The sequence below is a fragment of the Lemur catta genome, chromosome 24, assembly GCF_020740605.2.
Source record: "Lemur catta isolate mLemCat1 chromosome 24, mLemCat1.pri, whole genome shotgun sequence".
Lineage (NCBI taxonomy): Eukaryota > Metazoa > Chordata > Mammalia > Primates > Lemuridae > Lemur > Lemur catta.
Window position 1 is genome coordinate 4,868,977 of NC_059151.1, and position 17,795 is coordinate 4,886,771.

General features: G+C 42.9%; 1 protein-coding gene and 1 pseudogene across 1 annotated transcript in view; one reads left to right on the forward strand and one right to left on the reverse strand.

Annotated features, from left to right (window-relative positions):
• The window catches only part of PKD2 (polycystin 2, transient receptor potential cation channel), a 33,230-nt gene extending 22,191 nt beyond the window's left edge, over positions 1–11,039 (forward strand). Inside the window, exons 10-15 of the mRNA XM_045536802.1 lie at positions 2,729–2,827; positions 5,329–5,450; positions 5,710–5,827; positions 7,018–7,181; positions 7,796–7,943; positions 8,814–11,039. Of these exons, the coding sequence (XP_045392758.1) occupies positions 2,729–2,827; positions 5,329–5,450; positions 5,710–5,827; positions 7,018–7,181; positions 7,796–7,943; positions 8,814–9,050 (888 nt within the window). The 3' untranslated portion in view covers positions 9,051–11,039. The remainder of the gene's footprint in view (positions 1–2,728; positions 2,828–5,328; positions 5,451–5,709; positions 5,828–7,017; positions 7,182–7,795; positions 7,944–8,813) is intronic.
• Positions 11,040–15,844: 4,805 nt separating this feature from the next.
• LOC123627199 lies at positions 15,845–17,569 on the reverse strand (annotated as a pseudogene).
• Positions 17,570–17,795: the final 226 nt, after the last annotated feature.

Below are 17,795 nucleotides of genomic sequence, written 5' to 3' on the forward strand. Positions count from 1 at the left end.
TTTGATACAAATTAACATTTTTAATGTTTTTACCTTCAGTTAATTAAGATTTTTTTTTTTAAGTGTTTTGTTTCTCGTCTTGACTTTTGTATATTCATTTGTCCACTGAGAAGGCATTAAATTAAGTTAGCTTAACTTAGGCAGTGAGTATTCTTTTTTTTTTTTTCTTTTTTGCCACAATACCAGGACTTGAGGCAGTGAGCATTCTTTATCTGAACACTAACAATCATCTTAAGAACAATCATCTTAGGAAAATAACATTTTTTCCTTTTCTGAAAATTTTATAAAGATCCTCTGTGAAAGGTTGAACGATCACATTTTCAGTAATTCAGTGTAATATCTCCAAAGTCGGTGCAGGTATTACTGGCTAAGTACAAAAAAAGATATTTACTGATTGAGTATCAGATGTACGTTAATAGGACTAAAAGGGTCAGGAATACCATGCAATCCGTCTGTGTGCGGTATGCACATGTGGTAGTTTTTAAACTTAAGCCTCTCAAGCTTCTTCTTCCTAGCATATATTAAAGAAAAAAAGAGAGGGAAGAATAAGCCTTTGTTCCTCTCTGGCATTGGTAGTAGTTTGGATTCTGGAGCACCTGAATCTCTACTAAGAAAACAAAAACCAGGAATTGAGTTCTGCAACTAACCCTTCAGTTGACCTCAGGACACCTAGTTTTCTCAGTATACCAATCTGCCCAATGAGGGAGAGAACTGTGAAAACTGGAAATACTCCAACGTGGACTCGTTTGAATGTTGTCCTTTTGTAGGCACCATCGCCTTCCAAAGTATCCAGTCATTTTATCAGATCAGTCCCCAGAATGTGAAAAGAGACCCTTAGTTTTTGCCTTTACGCTAAAATAATTTTGCATACTCCTGCACAAAAAGGAATCGCTTTCCTTGCACCTCAGAGACAGACAGGGAGAAGGCGACTTCCTATCAAACCTGTTTTTTAAGGAAATGGCAAGATGAGCGTAGGGTGGGCCACTCTTCGAAGCTGACTGCCTGGTGTCAATCATTTGATTGATTGATTTGATTGTCAATCATTTGATGCCCCTGTTTATTTAACAAGAAGCCACAGTGGTGTGAAGTGACTCAGCTGAGCCAGGAAACCTTCACTGTCCCCCCACCCATCAACAACCCCCTCGTGCCCACGTCCACCTGGCAATTAAGTGAACCTCGTGAGACGGCATGGAGCTCAGGGAGGGTGAACTTATTCTCCCCCCACCTTTAAGAGTCTTTCTCAGCCACTTCCTACTTTTCATAATCTGCTCCGAGGACCCACCCTTTGTTCCATTTCAACTGAGACAATCGCAGGCATTAGCCAACAGCCATTTGGAAGCAAAAATAGAACATTAAATGCCTGGGTTGGGAGGAAAGAGGTGGAAGATATTACTCTGACTGCAATTATCTGCCCTTGACATTGAGCAGTTAGCCAAAAACTTACATGCATTCCATATTCTATTCTCATTTCTGCTACAGCATCTTTAACAATATCCTTCCTTAACTGATAGAGATTCGGTAGCCCATTAAAATAAGAGAGCCCTCATTTGTTTGTTCATCAATCATTTAATAAATGTTTCCTGACCCACTCTATTCCTGTATATTTAATATTATAAACAGTATATGATATGCACTTTAGTATTTCACGTATATTGTACACTGTAAAGCAATGTGTTAGATACTGAGGATACCATGTTAAGGAAAACAGAGACCAGCCCTGCCCTCATGAAGATTCCATGGATTTGTGGGGAAAACAGACGTAATCAAATATACAACTCGATAGTTACAAACCACAGTTACATTCTAAAAAGGAAAAACAAGAGAATGTAAAAAAAGGGATCTTATCTACTGGGTGCAGTGCTTGGAGAAAAAAGTGTGTTGGAAATACAAACCATTACTACTCGGGGAGGGAAAAGTCAGGAAAATGAACTCACCCATTGCTGAGTAGTAATTCGGTAGCTGTCAGTTAGGCTAATTACCTGCGTTAGGAACTGTCCTAAGCAATTTACAGAAATTATCTCATGAATCCTCACTACAAATCTGTAAGGAAGGTACTATTATGTTTCCCATTTTGTCAGTCCAGAACAAATAAATAAATCTTAAACATTAGAAAAGTTAAACAACACAGACCCAAGTTTGCGTGACTCCACAGTCTACTTCTCTTTCAAAAAGCTTTTCTTTGCTATCTTCCTACTAGGCCTACTGTATTCCTATTTGCAGAGGTCTTTTAAACTCTTTAAAATATGTTCTGTAAATCTCAGATACGATGATATAACAAAATTTGGACTAAGCATAGAATTCTGCTTGTCGGGGTTGACTATTGAATTTGAAGAGCCTTTTCAAGTTCTACACCCACAGTCATTTATGTAAAATGTTTTAATGGAGAGAACATAGATATGCAAAAATAAGAGAATAATCACACCGTTCGTAAGTAAAGACGTTAACATTTTGTTGTATTTCATTCTTGTCTCTTTTTACAAAATATATCCCAATCTATGGTTTTGTTAAGTAAGAATATACATTATATTTTCCTTTGGCATGACTTAATGATGAAAATAATTTTCCCAAAGAATATGGTAGCAAAACTATTAATTTATAACTTCATAAAGCACACAGATTGGGGGGGAAACGGTGTACAAAAAGGCTTGTTTTGATTTTTGGATTGATGTTTACAGAAAATATCGAGATTCCTTCCTTTAATTTTTAACCTCCTTTGATTTACAAACAGAACATGTTTTTGGCCATCATCAATGACAGTTACTCCGAAGTGAAATCTGATTTGGCCCAGCAGAAAGCCGAAATGGAGCTCTCAGATCTTATCAGAAAGGTAGGAAGAGCCCTAATTCTCAGAATCGTCTTATTTCCTACATAAAATGAGTATTGTTTTAGCCAGGTTTCCAAATCAACATTGATCCATTGAAATCATTTAAAATAAAGAGTAGATTGCTATGTTTCAGGAATGGTTTAAACGTTCCCTGTCTTGGAGGCTTGATGGCCATACTGGCAGCTTGCACTTAAATTTTGGAATCCTTTTACGCCCTGGAATTAAATTCTCAGTAATCTTTTGACTCTTTAAGAGCTGGGCTGATGGTTTCATCACCTTTATTTGTTTTGGCATCTCCGCTAGAAACCGAGTTCAGAATAAACCTGAAAGGAAGATTATATAAAGGTATTTCCAGCTTTTCTATCTCAGTGGCCATCAACAAAAAAGAAAAGGAAAAGTTTTAGACAAAAACACTTAGTAGTTCACCCATTACCCTTGACCTTCCAGGGCAGTTTTTAAATAGTCAAAGGAAAAGCCCATCCAAGGATCCAGGCCATAAGCATGGAGGCCTGAGAACTTTTACTTCTGCGCCTTCTCAGGAAATATTTATTAAATAGAAGGGCAGGACAGGAAAGTTGGGTACCTTTGTTCTTCTCAGTAGGACTTCTTTATTTGGTTTAAAGTGTAAAAGTTACACAACGACAAATAACTGCATTTAAAGTACAGGGCTTGTTTCCTAACATCATTTTGCTAAAATATAGCGGCTGCTTAACTGTGATGTGTGTGTGTTGGGTTTTTTATTGGTTCAAGCCTTGGGACTATGTTGTCTGTGAGTCTTGTTGTAATAGAAAGCTTCAACAAAGTTTCCTCTTAAAACAAAGTCCCCTGGATGGGACCTAAGATTCACGTTATCCTGAATTCTGCATCCTAGCCGTTGATTACATTTTAGCAAATCTCCTGAGTGCATACAAACACTTGCACAAGTCTGATGAGTACACATTTCAGTTACCCCAACTTTGTTAAATAACACCAAGCCCCCGACAACACGTTGCACCAAGTAAAAACTCCATTGCTAGCTCTGCAGTCTACAAATCATTACCCAGGTAACAGATGTGCATCATGCTCAGGGGCCAGTCATGACACTACCACCATGTGCTGCTGGCTGGTCAACGAACATCTGCTATTCAGTTCCGGCACAAAGCATACAGCGTTGCTTCCTTGTCTCCCAGGAATAAACCCATGTGAGGCACAATTTAAAAAGAGAAGAGGCCAGCAAAGAGGAAAGTACAGCTAAGAGGCAGGAGGATTGCTTGAGGCCAGGAGTTTGAGACCAGCCTGAGCAAGAGCAAGGTCCCATCTCTACAAAAAAATAGAAAAATCAGCCGGGTACGGTGCTGTGAGCTTGTCATCCCAGCTACTCGGGAGGCTGAGGGAGGGGGATCACTTGAGCCCAGTAGTTTGAGGTTGCTGTGAGCTATGATGACACCACTGCACTCTAGCCTAGTGACAGAGAGAGACTCGGTCTTTAAAAAAAACAAACAAAAAAAAGTACAGCCAATAAATGAAAAAAAAATGATAGCACTGAAAGTGAAATTCAACACAAGCATAATGGATTTATAGAAGCAGTAGCTGACCATGGAGTTTAGACACTGCAGCCAGGAAAACTTAGTTGAAGGCAGCTTCATTTATCTACATAAATGAGGAACGTGGTTGTGATGAGAAAGTTGAAGATGTCTCAGAGGAAACGATGCCAGCAAAAGCCTTCACATGAAAGGAACTCTTAGCAGAGATATTTCACAATAACGAAAGGGCAAAAGAAAAAAAATGCTGGAAGTTAATCCATATTAAGAAAGGAGGGTGACAGTGCACAGAAAAGACCTTCACTCATGTTGTGAGGTGTGCACAATGAGAAGACAGCGAGCTCTGTTCAAACCACTCTGGATGTGTTGCTTACAAAGAAATAAAACACGTTTTTCAATGTGTCTAATGTTTTATTTTTTTTATTTATTTATTTTTGAGACAGAGTCTCACTCTGTTGCCCGGGCTAGAGTGAGTGCCGTGGCATCAGCCTAGCTCACAGCAGCCTCAAACTCCTGGGCTCAAGCGATCCTCCTGCCTCAGCCTCCCGAGTAGCTGGGACTACAGGCATGAGCCACCATGCCCGGCTAATTTTTTCTATATATATTTTTAGTTGTCCATATAATTTCTTTCTATTTTTAGTAGAGACGGGGTCTCGCTCTTGCTCAGGCTGGTCTCGAACTCCTGAGCTCGAGCAATCCACCCGCCTCGGCCTCCCAGAGTGCTAGGATTACAGGCATGAGCCACCGCGCCCAGCCCCTTAGTTCTTCTTGATTTATTGAAAGACCCTGACATTTTCCATATAACTATTCCACAAGAGTTCTATGGAAAACCGGATATATTCATTATTCATTCATTCAACACACTTGTCGAGGGTCCAGTTTACACCGGCACTGGGTTTATAGTAGTTACTACTGTAGATGGAAGGTAAAGCAAATGCAAAAGGAGAATAAACTAAACCAAGTCTCTTTTTTTTTTCCTGCCAGGGCTACCATAAAGCTTTGGTCAAACTAAAACTGAAAAAAAATACCGTGGATGACATCTCAGAGAGTCTGAGGCAGGGGGGAGGCAAGTTAAACTTCGATGAACTGCGACAAGATCTCAAAGGGTAAGAATGACGCTTCCTGTGGCCCTGGGAAATTCCTGCTCCTAAAGATAAGTTCCTGGCGATAAGGATATTTCTGGCCCAAGTACTCACAGAGAGGCACATTTGTTTTCAGAGGCAGGTGTCTTTCGGGACTGTGTCGTACGAAAAGGACTGGCTCCCATTCAGCGATTTCTCCTTTCCTCCTCCATTTGGATGTCTCTGTGTTTGGGTTGGACCATGCACAAGAATAATTTCATCTGTATCCTCTCAATGATTTCAGGAAGGGCCACACTGATGCAGAGATTGAGGCGATATTCACAAAGTATGACCAAGATGGAGACCAAGAACTGACGGAACACGAACACCAGCAGATGAGAGACGACTTGGAAAAAGAGAGGGTGGGTCTAGTTTAGCAGAACATGATTTGATTCAGTGCCCACAACGCATCAGACCCTATAAAAGGAGAGGAGGTAGAGGACTACTGAGCGTCTTCCTATACCACCCCATCTCAATCAGTTTATGTATTAGTTCCCTGCTTATTCTGCAAAGGATATATAACACAATTATATACACAAATGGATTAAGTTGGCATGATGTAAAAAGGTCAAAATGAAAAGAGATGCAAGACAAAAGCCATTAAAATAATAGATTATGGATGAAGCTAAAAAATGCACTCCATAAAAACTACCTGTGCGTATTAAGATTGGATAACAAATTTGGCCTTAAGCTTTTCTATAATCAACTTGAAAAGAGAAGACTGATTAGTTGCATAGTTTACAATGTCCATAAGAGAGAGGAGAAAAAATATATATATTTATCAAGAGTTACAGAATTATTCTGGTTAGCTATTTAAGTTATTAACATTTATAGTAAAATAACATTAACAGGAGGAGAGGTCTAGAACAGTCGTTTTCAAATGCTGCTCCACAGAATAGTGCCAGGAGTCATAGTGGAAGGTAAACACAGAATGAGCAAAATTTTCACAAGGCTATATTTAGTCAAAATTCTTATTCTGAGATTATGTCTTCCTGCTTTGGAGCTATTGAATGTTTTATCTTTTATAAAAGGAAGGTGACGCAGGTTGATGGTTCTTAACTCGAAAATTAAATCCAAAATACTCCAAAATCAGAAACTTTTTGAGCACCAACATGACACTCGTAGGTCATGCTCAAAAGAAATGCTCATTAGAGCAGTTCGGATTTTGGAGTTTCGGATTAGAGATGTTGAACTGTAACTATAATGCGAATATTTAAAAAAAAAATCTAAAACACCTCTGGTCCCAAGCATTTCAAATAAGAGATACTCAACTTATACTTCTTCATTTACTTTTTTCTCTGCTTTATTGTGTTGTTAATGTTCTTTCTTGTTCAAACAAAAAGTTAGTGACTTCTTGCTGGTCGTTAAAATCCGTTTTGGAGATTTGCCAATCCACAAAATTGAAAAATGTGAGAACCCCGATCTGGTGTTAACCGCAGAGAAATCCTAAGGAAATAGCACACATCCACTTCCTACTGACCCCAGTTCTTGCTGAAGCTTCCGTGGGGTCTCGGTGTCCCTGCCCCTCCCTCAACGGCCCTGTGTTCTTCAGGAGGACCTGGACTTGGATCACAGCTCCTTGCCACGTCCCATGAGCAGCCGAAGTTTCCCGAGAAGCCTGGATGACTCTGAGGAGGAGGAGGATGAAGACAGTGGACATAGCTCCAGGAGGCGGGGAAGCATCTCTAGTGGGGTTTCTTACGAAGAGTTTCAAGTGTAAGCATAAACACATCGGCAGAATTGGGGCTGACAAGGGTCCCAGTGAGACCAGGCATTTTCCCTCATTGAGAATTCACTCCTTTCCATTGACTAATCATCAGTTCTTTTTTATAACTTGTATCGGTTTTATTTTCTTTCTCTCATATAATATGTTCATTCTAAGAATAGTAGCAAATCAAAGTAAAAGAAATCATTAAAGTCTCCCATTATCCTGCCAACCCAAAATATCTATTAATATCTCACAATGCCTCAAACTCCTGGCCTCAAGTGATCCTCCCTCCTCAGCCTCCCAAAATGCTAGGATTACAGGCATGAGCCACCGTGCCCAGCCTCCTTTAGAAACTTTTCTACAAATGAAATTTCCGAATAAAGGAAAAAGCATGCATTTTTAAGACTTCTGCTGCAGTGGGCTTGCAGGAAAGTGGGTGCAATTAGCACTCCCACGCAGCGGTGCTGAGTTTATCCCTAAAGCTTGAAACCACTTAGAAAGTCTTTCAGATGATCCTATTGCTTAAGAAAAAAAACAAACAAACAAACTTCTAGCATTTGTATTTGAAAAGCCACTGGGGCTGAAATGACAGTGAGTGACCAGGGCTTTGCCCCTCCCGCAGCCTGGTGCGCCGCGTGGACCGCATGGAGCACTCGATCGGCAGCATCGTGTCCAAGATCGACGCGGTGATCGTGAAGCTGGAGATCATGGAGCGGGCCAAGCTGAAGCGGAGGGAGGTGCTGGGCCGACTGCTGGAGGGAGTGGCCGAGGTAAAGGGCCTGGGGCACGACGGGGGGGGGGGCGGGGGGGGGGACAGGGCGCTCTGTCGCTGATTAAAATGCATGTCGGTGACACTGTTTGCTATTTGCAGTATTGAAGAAGAGTTAAAACAAAATTGCATTTACAGAAATTCACACTGTTCTTCCCAATTACTCTCATTTTCAGATTTTTTTTTCTTCTCTGCATTAGACACACTCTTTGATTCCATCAAATATCGAGGCTGTCATTGGTGGCCCTTCCCCTGAGATGTTTGTCCTTCTCCGTAACTGCAGACCCCAGGGTAGTCTGCGGGGGGCGCCGCTTTCTTAACACTCCACACGCTCGCTAATGGCCCTGCCAGCGCTGGAGAACGGAATTAAGGGACAAACTGCTCCGGGGACTTTGCAAATGGCTCTATTATTTTTTGAGACAGAGTGTCACTCTGTTGCCCAGGCTAGAGTGAGTGCCGTGGCATCAGCCTAGCTCACAGCAACCTCAAACTCCTGGGCTCAAGCGATCCTCCTGCCTCAGCCTCCCGAGTAGCTGGGACTACAGGCATGCGCCACCATGCCCAGCTAATTTTTTTGCTATATATTTTTAGTTGTCCAGATAATTTCTTTCTATTTTTAGTAGAGACGGTGTCTCGCTCTTGCTCGGGCTGGTCTCAAACTCCTGACCTTGAGCGATCCACCCACCTCGGCCTCCCAGAGTGCTAGGATTACAGCCCGGCCACGAATGGCTCTAACTTGCTGCAAATCTGCAGCCTTAGCTAACTCCAGGCAGATTATCTGGCCCCCAGATTCCCTGATGTAGAAGAGCATGCCTCGGCCCTGCCCTCCCCCCCGCCCCCCTGACACCCTGGTTTCCTTTTCCTATGTTAGGATGAAAGACTGGGCCGGGACAGTGACATCCACAGGGAACAGATGGAACGGCTCGTGCGGGAAGAGCTGGAGCGCTGGGAATCCGAGGACGCAGCTGCCCAGCTAAGTCATGGGTTGGGGACACCCGTGGGACCGAGTGGGCCGACTGCCCCCAGGAGCTCCCGGCCGCCGTCCTCGCAGTCTGCGGATGGCCTGGACGGGGGAGGGGGCAGTGGGAACGCTAATATGCATGTCTGACCCGCGCGTGTTAGCTAGCACGTGTCTCCCTGGCAGGGGAGAGGGTGGCTGTCCTGAATCGCCGTCACAAGAACACTATTTATACGCCTCGACCACCACAGGACACTGATCTTTGTGACCGATTGTCAACCTTCTGCACTTTAATTTATTTCCTATGAACTTTACCCGTGGATCAAAGGACACTTTTTTTTTTCCTTTTTCTCATCTAAGAAATCTAGGTGTAAATATTGAGTACAGAAAAAGAAATCTTTGTAAAGTATGTTGAGCGGTCTGCCCGGATGCTCCCACGGCTGAGTATTTCTCAGTTGACGATGAAGTTGCCTTTTAGAGCTCGAAGAGGACCGCCACGGGGCTTCGGCCTTTCCTTTCCAATCTCAAAAATAAGGATTGTTATTTTTTTGCCCAGTTGGTAAAGGGAAGGTCGGGCATTCCTTTCCACTCTGTTACAGCTCGTGAGCGTAAGTCTCCTTTTAAGAAAGGAGACTTTTATTTCAGCTACCTTCCTGGGGTCAACTTTTCTAAACGGTAGAATGGAAAAGAACTCCAAGTCAGAGAATGGGTATGTGGTCATTATGCTATCATTGGTCTGAGTGGTTAAGATGTTAAGTACTATGCCTTTTTTTTCTTTGTTACTTTATCTATATCTAATGTCTGTGGGCCTAACTGTATCACTTAATTTTTTCATTATTTTGGCCCCAATTTGAATTGAGCTGAGTAAAACCACCAAAGATCAAGTATAGGATAAAATGGCATCTCTAACTGTAACAAGAGAATTGGCAGGAGCCCTAAATTGTCACTAAATTTGAATTTTTCTAATAATGAGTTTAATGTGAAGATGTCTGATACATTCTCTTTCCCATGCGGCTCCGCTCCTTTGCAACTAAATTTAATATTACAACCAATCTAATAAGACCAACTTCCTAAATTTTTAGTATGCCCTGAAAGTTTGAACTCAGCAAAAACATGGTCATTTTAAGCAAAATTGTAAGAAAGTTTTGAAATTCATAGCTTTGTTTTACATTGTTTTAAGACTATAGAACTCAAGTAATCTTCACCCTGAATGTCAGAACTAGAATTTGTAATCCAAATGGAACTCAATTTGATAAAAAGGAGGTTTTAGTATTGAAAGTTCATCCGTTATCAAAAAGGTATCAGCTAAAGTCTGAGTTGGCAGCGGTTGGTTTCATTAGGAGAGGGTGTCGCCGAATTTATGGGAGAAAATCCATTTCTCAATAAAAAAATTAAAATTTTATTTTACAAAAGTGTTATGTATGGCGACTTTTTGAGAGCTGATAGGATAAGCAGGAGAGAATGCAGTCCTGCTGAATAACCCTCACTCGGAGAACTAGTAGAAGAGAGTCCTGGTTTTTAATGCTGTATTTTAAATTCACAAGTCGTTCAGTTAGTTGGTGGAATATGTCAGTCGAATCTCCAAAGACAGCGTGAGCACACAAACTTTTCTAGGTTGGCCTCTATAAAAGTGAAACATATTGGGTTTCTTGAACCGTTATTCTTCATGGTTTCTTCTCTATCTCTACTTTCTTTCAAATATGCTACACAAAGTTCTTTATTACTATGTGCTAAAGTTTGCATTCCAGGGATATTGAGTGTACATATTTACGTATGTGTACCATGTTGTTAACATGTAAACAAACTTCAATTTGAAGTGCAGCCATATGTGGTATCCATGTGCAGCGACCTTGTGCCATAGATCAACTGTGGTCACTAGAAAGTCTTTTTATACTTATTATGATGCTGTTTTTCATTGCACTTGTAAAATTTTGCAGAATTCTATCTTTACTCATAAATGACGTGTATTTTTCTTCTTTAGTCATGGAAAATTCCCCCCTCTTCCCATCCCTATCATCTTCCCCCCTGAATTGGTATTCTTAAGATGTTACATATGCAAGTCTTTCTCCACAATCAAGGATTTTATTAATGTGTAATACTGAGCTCTTTACTTCTTAATAAAGACTTGATATAACAGCAGATGTGAGAGTTGTCTGTTCCCTAAATAGAAACAGTTGGGTAGTTTGCCTTTTATCATGACCCTGATAGTAAAGGCTTAGACTTTGAACAAGGCACCTTCTCATTCTTTGCCCCAAAACAACATAATTGACACATTTCTAAGTTTATTATACCAAATATGCATTTCAGGTAACTAATTAGCCTTTAAACACAAGGCTGTCAGCATGGTGTCTTGTTTTCTCCTCCCTGCAGAAGTTGACCCTGAGACAAGGATTCCAGAACAGCTGGTTTGCTTGGGAGGTGTGAGCAGTAGGGGTGGTGGCGTGGGGAGGATAGGGAAGAGGCGTCACTAAGTGGTGTCAACTAGGCTAACAGTGGAGGCTGCTGAAGCTTAGTTCCTGTAGTGAGACTCTGGGGAACAGTGTAGAACAAACTAGGACAGACAGTTCAGATTCAGCCCACCTGAGGGGCTAGGCCTTCGGTTGGAAGGCCACTCTGGGAGAACGGTAGCAATTCCCTAGCACTTCCGGCAGACGCAGCAGCCCTGGCTGGCTTCTGAGCAAGCCTGCAGGCAGAGACGCAGACACTGGGCGCCGAGAAGGGCTGTGGCAGGAAGGGTATGGGCCGGGTGCCCACAGTACGTGCTACTTACTATCACGTGGGGTTCAACCCCAAGGCATCCCATTCCCTTAGAATACAATGCAAATGGCGCCCGTGGAGTTGCGCCACGTGACTCTGTACGTAGACCACCCACAAAACAGGGAGAAGTTCGAAGCATGGGGAAAATGCACAAGGCTAAGATTCTGATCCTCACACCACGCTTACCCTCCAAGTCACCATGCCAAGACACCTGATCCAGTTTCTCTAAAGACGCCATTTCTTCATTTGTAAAATGAGAAAATGAATACGTACCTTGTCTCCCTCACAGGGTTCTGTTAACAAAATAAGAACATGTGTGTACGAATGCAAGCACGTTCCAGCTGTTTCCATCCCAAACAGAAGGAGAGACTCTGGTACGTGGCGCAGTGGTGAGCTCAACACTTAAAAATCGGTTAAATCAGCAAAAAGTAAAGGAATTCATGGCCGGCGCGGTGGCTCACACCTGTGATCCTAGCACTCTGGGAGGCCGAGGCGGGTGGATCATTTGAGCTCAGGAGTTCGAGACCAGCCTGAGCAAGAGCGAGACCCCGTCTCTACTAAAAATAGGAAGAAATGATCTGGACGGCTGAAAATATATATAGAAAAAATTAGCCAGGCATGGTGGCTCACACCTGTAGTCCCAGCTACTCGGGAGGCTGAGGAAGGAGGATTGCTTGAGCCCAGGAGTTTGAGGTTGCTGTGAGCTGGGCTGATGCCACGGCACTCTAGCTGGTGGGGAGCTGGGGGGGACGGTAGTATCAGCCACTTGAGCTGTACTGTACCCAGAGAGATGGAAAAATTGAATTTACAGCACCTTTCGCTGTGAACCTGCCAAGTGGAGTAAGCATTGGGAATATTTGGTCACCCAAGAAAATGGAAGGATCGTGGTAAGAGCTACTTTGAAAATATAAGCTATGTTCTATTTACAAGTAATAGTAGAAAGCTATCAAGTAGCTTGGAAAACAAACATAGCTTTGAGAAATGCAATATTCATTAAGCATTAACTAGTGCTCCCAAACACTACAAATGCCCATGAACTTGAACTCTAAGCAGATGTGTTGAATGGTCATACAGTTAACGCTGTTAATACAAACTTTATTATTTATCTTGATCAGTCTCTTAGTTTATCAGACAAATCCGAACATACCATTGAACTGAACGTGCAGTTGCAGATGTAGAAAAGCTATTTGTTTTTGTCTTTCTGAGTCCAGACTTTGAACTTAAGAAAAAAATAAACTAGAGACACACATGAAATGAAATGTTCTAATACCGTATTTGTTTTATTCCAGTCTATTCTTTAAGTGAACAAAACACACGTGTTTCCCATTAGATCAAAGTACAAGATTTTAAAGGCTTGAAAAGCAATCCTCCAAACTTGATTTTAAGTTCAAAATAAAAATGTTTTCATCAAAGCCATTGTATTAATAAGGTCCCTATTTTATCTTGGAATCTCCTGCTTTGTCAAAATTATTATTTAATATTTAATTACTTAAGTCATTTTTCCTTACCAGTTCCAGTGTCCCTGATACACTTCAGATTCATGTATCTTCATATGTGTATGTTTGGGAACTTGCTATCCCTTTTTTTTGTTTGAGACAGAGTCTCACTCTTGCCCAGGCTAGAGTGCCGTGGCGTCAGCCTCGCTCACAGCAACCTCAAACTCCTGGGCTCAAGCGATCCTCCTGCCTCAGCCTCCTGGGTGGCTGGGACTACAGACATGTGCCACCATGCCCGGCTAATTTTTCTCTATATATATTTTTAGCTGTCTATATAATTTCTTTCTATTTTTGGTAGAGACGGGGTCTCGCTCTTGCTCAGGCTGGTCTCGAACCCCTGACCTCAAGGGATCCTCCCGCCTCGGCCTCCCAGAGTGCTAGGATTACAGTCACGAGCACCAACAGCGGCTCCTCAGGCCACCCCTCACCCCACTCAGACCCACTCGTGCCCACCGCACACCCCCTCTGGACTTTGAGGGAGAGGCCAGCCGTAATCCCTAGAAAACACAATAGGGGAGGGGGAAATGGAACAAGCCAGTCCCCGTGGCGGTGGTCCCAAGGCCGTAATTAGGCATTTTTATTTCTCTCCTTCCCATCCTTCCTAGAGTTCCCTCATTCTTGGTGCTCCCTAAAAGGGTCATTTATGCAAAGTGACCCCCAAAGGCTGCAGGAGCAAAGAAACCAAAGAATGAGGCAGACAGCTCCAGTTTGTCGTACAGGATGACTCATTAGGGGGGACTTACAGACAGAAGCATGCAAGACAGGTAGGGCTCTGCGACCCGAACCCCAGACCCAGGGCTTATACCCGGGTGAAAACCGCACGTGCTCTGGGAGGGACTCGCGGGCGGCTGAGAGAACGCTGCCGGCGCCACGGTGCAGCGGCGGCAGGGTTGTTTTGGAGGAAAGGTGGAGCTTACCGTGACTAGGTTTCCTACATAAAAAGCAAAGCAAAAGCTAGACGTTCTGGCCGCATGCCCAGACTCGGGGCTAGTCAGGCAGATTAGCATGTAAAAGTCACGTCACTGCTGTTCCCACACGCCACCCCCCTGCTGCAGCTCTGACAATCTCACTCGCCCACCTCCTCGGTGACTTCACAGCGGGGCGTCCGGTGCCAGGCATTGTATGAATTTATTTTCCACTTGTAAGCAAAGGCCACGACAGCAATATAAACAACAACAAGGACAAGACCAAGAATGAGTAACAGCTTTCGTCACCCTGAACCACAGAATTAAACCAAGAAGGAAGCCAACGGCAGAAAGGGTAGGGTCTGACGTCATGGCTGTGTGGCTCTGCGTGTCCTGCAGGGCTAAAGCTATGTGGTCAGAATTATCCGGAAAGCAGCTCTCGTAAACGTCACTAGTCATTTCCCTCCATAGGTGACACCCACCAAGGCAGACAGAGGTACTGGGGGAAAGGTGACAAACCACAAACCCAGCAGGCCGTTTTGCAAGCTCAGCTGCTGGCATAATGTGGAGCCTAATGTATTAATAGAAGGGGGTTCATTTTTCCTTTCCCAGGGCAGAGCAGCAAGCGGAACAGAAGACTATGGGTGGAAATACAGGTGTGTAATAGGTACTTGGCAGGGCATTTCGTCTGCATCAAGCAGAATGACTGCAGTAGCTTCATCCCTGTTAGTTAGGACATAGCCCGAGGATTATGGGCTGCGGGTGTATGGTAGACGTGTTGCCCAAGGGAGAAGGTACTGGTATTTTTTTTAACTGAAACACATTTCATTTTTAACTTTCAAAAGTAAAATAGTTACATTTTAAGTAAACTTAACAAGATGTAGTTGATAGCTAGTTAACTTCATACAGCATTTTCTTTTCTTGAAAATACTCAAACACACTTGCATTGCATCCTTTAGAAAACAGACTAAAGGATATTTGCATTTAACAAGTTCTGCGAAGAACACAATTCTATAACATCCATGTTTTCCATGGTACTGGAAATACTGAGTTAAATGTCAACCTAACCTATCTCTTGGAAGAAAAAAATAACACAGTTAAAATCATTGACTCTCCAATCTTTAGTTCTGTCTCGAAAAATAAAACCTATTGCTTTTCACAGTAAGAAAGCAAAAAATAATATACAATCAAAAGGAGATAACCTGATATTATTTATCCCCTTTGTCAAAAGATAGCAGATTAAGTATGGGAGATCAATAAACCAAGAATCGCTGTGGTTTTTTTGTTTTGTTTTGTTTTGTTTTTTTACCATTTAACGCTGGCTCAGAAAATAATAATAATGTGCAATCCATCAGTGTATACAAATTCCATATCACATTTTCCCTATTTTATAATAAAGGAAAATACGCTTAATGTTTAAGAGGATTAGTGCGACATAATTACTGAAAGACAATTTTGCTATCGTCACAGCTCAAGTAGTATCCACAGGAATCTGTCAGAAAACAGGTTACTGTCCACTTCCCAAAATGCGAGATTACACAATCCCAAATACACCTTAGGAAAAAAAAAATTAAAACATTTTCTTGCCCTCACTTATGATTGCTCCACAAACCCGAAATTCAGATTAAATAGTTTTTGCAGACCACTTCTATTTTAGCAACTTAATGTCAATAAAAAGCAATCTTCATTTTTAAATAAAAATCCTAACACGAAACTGCATATACAATCACCATGTAAGAGAATGAGTTAAACAGCAAATTCTTGTATCTCAACAATACGTGCCATAATCAATAAGTATAACTTGAAGGTCTCAAATTATTTATTTTCAGTTAAAGACACTTAGGCCACTGCAGTCATTTCCTCATCTGAGTCACTTGGTTCATCTTTTAGTTCCAAACCTTCGAAATCTTCGTCTCCAGTTATAATAGTATTAGGTCTTGGGATCTGCACCATTAGCACAAATTTTTCTCATTTTAATGTTTGGCAATTTCTTCAGATCAAAATTCCATTCCCTAAAAGTTTTCAGATGACTGGCATTTGCAGTGTCTGGAATGTCAAGGCCATGACCTTCACGCTGCTGCCGCTCACGCTCCCTCGGGGGCTCAATGACTGCGTCTGGGGACAGTGTCGCCTTTCCCGACCATCTCTGACGCTGTTATGTAACTCGATCTGCTCCAGCTCCCTGCTGAATCGATTTAAATACCTTGCAGTTAATTCGCAAGTATCTTTCTTCGCGTATCTCACTTTTGGGGGATCAAGATGATTTTGAAACCACTGAAGTTTTCCACCAATAAGGTTGAGATGCGAGGCCTTTTCATTCTTCAATGATTCCTTCTTTTCTTGTTTGTGGGCCTCTCTCATAATGTGAACTGCTTTTCTACTGTATGGATGGATGATTTTATTTTTCCCTCCCATCCTGCACTTTTCCTCTTTGGTGCTTTAGGCTTGGTGAGGCCCTGGGGCCGCAGAGGACCTCACCATCTGTAATGGCAGAATCTCACGGGAGTACCCGGCCCCCACACACCGAAGGGCGGCAGGGGACAGTGTCAAACAGCCAACCAGAGCCCTTAAAAAGGGGTGGGGTTCAGTGCAGTGATATGCAGTGTTTGGCTCAGCTCCAACACGATCCACGGAGACCACGTTAGCTGCCCAGGGAGTTCCTTACTCTCTGGCTAGAAATACCCTATCAGTCTGGGGGAAGTTGCCAGTCTAACCCCCACTCAGCCTCAAGATCTTGGGGAGTCTTCAATAGCATTTGCCATTGGCCTTTTATCAGCTCCAGCTGGAATGCCTGTGCTTGGACATTTTTTACAACTGTGATTAGTGGGTGCTCCTTGGCAGTGGTTCCAGGTCGGTGTGGTGTGCCAGCCCCTGGATGTGTTTCAACCCAATTAAGGTTTTTTGTTTGTTTGTTTTTTGTTTTTTGAGACAGAGTCTCACTCTGTTGCCCGGGCTACAGTGCCCTGGCATCAGCCTAGCTCACAGCAACCTCAAACTTCTGGGCTCAAGCAATCCTCCTGCCTCAGCCTCCCAAGTAGCTGGGACTACAGGCATGCGCCACCATGCCCGGCTAATTTTTTTCTATATATATATTTTAGTTGTCCAGCTAATTTCTTTCTATTTTTAGTAGAGACAGGGTCTCGCTCTTGCTCAGGCTGGTCTCGAACACCTGAGCTCAAACAATCCTCCCGCCTTGGCCTCCCAGAGTGCTAGGATTACAGGTATGAGCCACCGCGCCGGGCCCCCAATTAAGGTTTTTTAATGGCTTGAGGCAAAACCTTCACCCACACATGCAAGGTGTTAGAGAACTGCTCACAGTTTGCCTTCAAAATGCCATTTTTCCTTTCTATCAACCCTGCCACTTGGGGATTATATGGCAAATAAAATCCTGATTTAGGTCCCCTTCATGTGCCCAGTCTTGGACATTATGCACAGTGAAATGTACATCTCAGTCACTGACAATGCGTCGAGGGTATCCACACGTGACACCAGGTTGTCCCAAGCCCTTCATGGTCGCTGTTTGGTTTGCCCTTTTGCAAGGGAAAGGCAGCAGCAATCCCGTGCCAGTTGGTAGATGACAGCCTCAGTGGGGACAGGAGCACAGTCCTCGAGCCTGAGCTCTACGCACTGGGCCAGGGTTCAGCAGACTGGCCTGCGGGCCAAATCCAGCCCATGCTCTGTCAGATGCAGCCATGCTCATGTGTTTTTCTGTCCTCTATGGCTGTTTTTGCTCTATG